At 55.2% G+C, this 5000-nt stretch overlaps 1 protein-coding gene across 1 annotated transcript in view; it reads left to right on the forward strand.

Moving 5' to 3' along the window:
• col15a1a (collagen, type XV, alpha 1a) overlaps nucleotides 1–5000 on the forward strand; it is a 141256-nt gene that overhangs the window by 108061 nt on the left and 28195 nt on the right. Inside the window, exons 27-30 of the mRNA XM_056269658.1 lie at nucleotides 1–3; nucleotides 710–766; nucleotides 3740–3790; nucleotides 4226–4267. The exon at nucleotides 1–3 is cut by the window's left edge and continues 51 nt beyond it. Of these exons, the coding sequence (XP_056125633.1) occupies nucleotides 1–3; nucleotides 710–766; nucleotides 3740–3790; nucleotides 4226–4267 (153 nt within the window). The remainder of the gene's footprint in view (nucleotides 4–709; nucleotides 767–3739; nucleotides 3791–4225; nucleotides 4268–5000) is intronic.

The raw sequence follows: 5000 nt of genomic DNA on the forward strand, positions 1-5000 counted from the left end.
CCGGTAAGTTACCTGAAAAACTCAATAAACAACAATATACCATAACTGTCATTAACATTAAAGGGATACTCCACTTTTTTTGGAAATAGGCTCATTTTACAACTCCCTCAGAGTTAAACTGTTGAGTTTTACCGTTTTTGAATCCATTCAGCCGATCTCCGGTTCTGACGGTACCACTTTTAGCATAGCTTAGCATACATCATTGAAGTGGACAAGACCATTAGCAGTTCTCAAACAAAAATCACCAAAGAGTTTCAACATTTTTCCTATTTAAAACTTGACTCTTCTGTAGTTACATCGTGCACTAAGACCGACGGAAAATGTAAAGTTGCGATTTTCTAGGCTGATATGGCTAGGAACTATACTCTCATTCCTGCGTAATAATCAAGGTAAGTTACCTGAAAAACTCAATAAACAACAATATACCATAACTGTCATTAACATTAACATTATATCGTTCTTAAGAAGAGCAGGAGCGTTTGGGGTCAGTGAGATGTTAATGCGTCTGAAAGAGTCTCTTCTGCTCACTAAAGCTGCATTTATATCAGAAATACAATAAAAACAGTGAAATATTATTCCAATGTACATCAGCTGTTTTGAATATATAGTAAAGTGTAATTTATTCCTGATCAAAGCTGAATCTTGCGATGAATAAAGGAATTAATTTCTGTGAGCTGGACTGATGGACGGGTGTTGTGTGTGTCCTCAGGGTCGTCCAGGGGTCAGCGGGCGGAAGGGAGAGAAAGGAGAGTCCGTCGGTTTACCTGTGAGTACATCATGTGCCGTGTGTTTGACCTGAAGTGCTCTGGAAATCATCTTTGATCAGATACAGTCATCAAGACGTACTATTGAGCTCTTTTACTCACAGCATTTCATGTCTTTACTCAAAGCTGAATGAGGTCCAGATTGCTGCCCTTGACATTCTTTAAAGCATCCAGCATTTATAAAGGGCTTCGCCGTACTCTACAAGCCAGAAGTTCGTGTTTTTATCTAAGAAATAAAAGTTATTAATCGTTCAGGGCAGCTGCGCAAGCTTTACATCACAGCAACACAGACATGAAGCGTCTTCAGTCGCTCAGAACCAGAGTCTGTTCTCCGGGCTTTCCCTCATGTTGTGTTCGGGTCATTTTGACCCGGAGAGGATTTTCCCTCAGAGGCTCTTCACCATAGCCTTCCTCGCCTGAATGACCGTCCTCAGATCTGTCCTCGGTTTGGAGGACTTCGACTGAGAGTAGGGTACGAGAGGCAACACTCTCCCTCTGCAGCTGCAGGTGCGAGGAGCTGGCGGCTGCCTCGTGGCACTGCCCCCTGATGCTCCCTGCCCCTGATGCCCCCTGCCCCCCGATGGCCCCTGCCCCCGATGCCCCCTGCCTTCTGATGCCCCCTGCCCCCCGATGCCCCCTGCCTTCTGATGCCCCCTGCCCCCCGATGCCCCCTGTCCCCGATGCCCCCTTCCCCTGATGCCCCCTGCCCTCTGCCCCCTGATGCCCCCTGCCCCCGATGCCCCCTTCCCTGATGCCCCCTCCCCCCGATGCTCCCTGCCCCTGATGCCCCCTGCCCCCTGTTGCCCCCTGATGCCCCCCGATTCCCCCGATGCCCCCTCCCCCTGATGCCCCTCCCCCCGATGCTCCCTGCCCCTGATGCCCCCTGATGCCCCCCGATTCCCCCGATGCCCCCTCCCCCTGATGCCCCCTCCCCCCGATGCTCCCTGCCCCTGATGCCCCCTGCCCCCTGATACCCCCTGATGCTCCCTGCCCCCTGATACCCCCTGCCCCCTGATGCCCCCTGCCCCCCGATGCCCCCTGCCCCCTGATGCTCCCTGATACCCCCTGCCCCCTGATGCCCCCTGCCCCCCGATGCCCCCTGCCCCCTGATGCTCCCTGATACCCCCTGCCCCCCGATGCCCCCTGATGCCCCCTGATACCCCCTGCCCCCTGATGCCCCCTGCCCCCCGATGCCCCCTGCCCCCTGATGCTCCCTGATACCCCCTGCCCCCTGATACCCCCTGCCCCCTGATACCCCCTGCCCCCCGATGCCCCCTGCCCCTGATGCCCCCTGCCCCTCGATGCCCCCTGATACCCCCTGCCCCCCGATGCCCCCTGCCCCTGATGCCCCCCGATGCCCCCTGATACCCCCTGCCCCCTGATGCCCCCTGCCCCCCGATGCCCCCTGCCCCTGCCCCTGATACCCCCTGCCCCCCGATGCCCCCTGCCCCTGATGCCCCCTGCCCCCCGATGCCCCCTGATACCCCCTGCCCCTGATGCCCCCTGCCCCCCGATGCCCCCGATACCCCCTGCCCCCCGATGCCCCCTGCCCCCCGATGCCCCCTGATGCCCCCTGATACCCCCTGCCCCCTGATACCCCCTGCCCCCTGATGCCCCCTGATACCCCCTGCCCCCTGATGCCCCCTGATACCCGATGCCCCCTGCTCCCTGATACCCCCTGCCCCCCGATGCCCCCTGCCCCTGATGCCCCCTGCCCCCTGATGCCCCCTGATACCCCCTGCCCCCTGATACCCCCTGCCCCCTGATGCCCCCTGATACCCCCTGCCCCTGATGCCCCCTGCCCCCTGATGCCCCCTGATACCCCCTGCCCCCTGATACCCCCTGCCCCCTGATACCCCCTGCCCCCTGATGCCCCCTGATACCCCCTGCCCCCTGATGCCCCCTGAGACCCGAATGCCCCCTGCCCCCTGATGCTCCCTGATACCCCCTGCCCCCCGATGCCCCCTGCCCCTGATGCCCCCTGCCCCCTGATGCCCCCTGATACCCCCTGCCCCCTGATACCCCCTGCCCCCTGATACCCCCTGCCCCCTGATACCCCCTGCCCCTGATACCCCCTGCCCCCTGATACCCCCTGCCCCCTGATACCCCCTGCCCCCTGATACCCCCTGCCCCCTGATACCCCCTGCCCCCCCCTGCCCCCTGATACCCCCTGCCCCTGATACCCCCTGCCCCCTGATACCCCCTGCCCCCTGATACCCCCTGCCCCCTGATGCCCCCTGATACCCCCTGCCCCCTGATACCCCCTGCCCCCTGATACCCCCTGCCCCCTGATACCCCCTGCCCCCTGCCCCCGATGCCCCTGATACCCCCTGCCCCCTGATACCCCCTGCCCCCTGATACCCCTGCCCCCTGATGGCCCCTGATGCCCCCTGCCCCCCCTGCCCCCTGATACCCCTGCCCCCTGATGCCCCCTGCCCCCGATGCCCCTGATACCCCCCGATGCCCCCTGCCCCCGATGCCCCTGATACCCCCTGCCCCCTGATGCCCCCTGATGCCCCCTGCCCCCCGATGCCCCCTGATGCCCCCTGCCCCCCGATGCCCCCTTCCGAGACCCACGAGATCTGGAACCACAGCGGGGGATTAGCGGTTTGAATGCAGCTGACTGTCGCTTCGCCCCCTAAAACCTCTCCACAACAGTATTGACTGCGTCGCCGGAGGCCAGAAAGCGAGAGCGGGGCATCGAGGAGGAAGGCCCTGTCCTTCTGCCCAATGCCCGACAGGTTCAGCCACAGGTGTCTCTCCGTAGCCACTAATGCTGAGCGGCCGATGGCACGGCCCGTCTCCTCAGAAGCACTCTCCATATATTGATATATAGAGAGTGATTCGGACAGACAACACCAAATAAGACCGTGCAGTCTCACAGAACTTGCTGAAGATTGTTGCAAAGTCTTTAATTCCTGATGATTCACAATGCCTGTCGTGATTCTGTAATGATTCCTCTCGTGTTCCCAAAGGGTCCTCCGGGTCCTCCAGGCCGTCCAGGAGCGTTCAACTGTCCCAGAGGAGTAAGTGTTCATGTTTATATTACATTGTGGGGACCAAATGACCCCACAAGTATAGTAAAACCTGAAATCACCTACATTGTGGGGACCAGCCAGCGGTCCCCATGAGGAAAACAGCGTATAAATCATACTAACTAATGTTTTTTGAAAATGTAAAAATGCAGAAAGTTGTGTGTGTGTGTGTGTGTGTGTGTGTGTGTGATGGGTAGGTTTAGGGGTAGGGTTAGTGTAAGGGGACAGGATATACAGTTTGTACAGTATAAAAACCATTACGCCTATGGAGAGTCCCCACAAAGATGTGTGCGCCTGTTTGTGTGTGTGTGTGTGTGTGTGTGTCTGTGCTTCCCAGAGGAGTAAGTGTGTGTGTGTGTGTGTGTGCTTCTGTCTCACACAGACTGTGTGTAAAGCTGTTGCTCAGTGTGTGTTTATCTCCTATAGACCGTGTTTCCCGTCCCTCCTCGACCCAACTGCAAACAGCCCGTGAGTGACTGAATAAAGCTCATCTTCATCTTCATCTTCATCATCCTTTAACTCTCTCACTCTAACTCTGATCAAGATTCCTCTCAATGAGGATTTCTTAAAGGAGAAGTGTGTCATTTCTGCACCAAAACAAAAATTATGATAGTATTTTTTTTTTTTTTTTTAAGTATTTACTACTAGTTACACTTTATGATTAAGCTGTTCTTGCTGCAGTGTAATTATACATTTAAGCTCTGAGTAATATTAACTAACTAAATGCGCTTATTCTGGGGTTAGGGTTGGGTTTAGTTACACGTAATAATGCATAATTTACTGTTATTACTATAGTAACACATTTAACATGTCTAACAAGGACACTGGACACAAAGACATTCATTTACTATTTACATTTGTATCATATTATGTAGAAAAAAGTGTTTTCATCAGTGTTATACAGTTCACTCTAGATGTTAAACTAGGATATGAGAAAGATGATTTGAACACACACTTGACCTTTGACCCCTCTCAGGTGTAACACATCTTAACATCTCCACTGCAGCACATATGCATAACCTGAAGGAGATATTGGCAGCATGAGTTTATGGCCCATAATGCCATGCTCTGGCGTGGGTTTGATCATGTGGGACGCCTGCATGTGTGTCTGATGATGATCATATGGATTATGGACAGTGCATAAGAACTCTGCTCTTCTCGGCTTCTAGAGTTTTTACACATCATAAATCTCTCAACACTG

The sequence above is a fragment of the Rhinichthys klamathensis genome, unplaced genomic scaffold (assembly GCF_029890125.1).
Source record: "Rhinichthys klamathensis goyatoka isolate OS25496 unplaced genomic scaffold, OSU_Roscu_1.1 h1tg000287l_1, whole genome shotgun sequence".
Classification (NCBI taxonomy): Eukaryota; Metazoa; Chordata; class Actinopteri; order Cypriniformes; family Leuciscidae; genus Rhinichthys; species Rhinichthys klamathensis.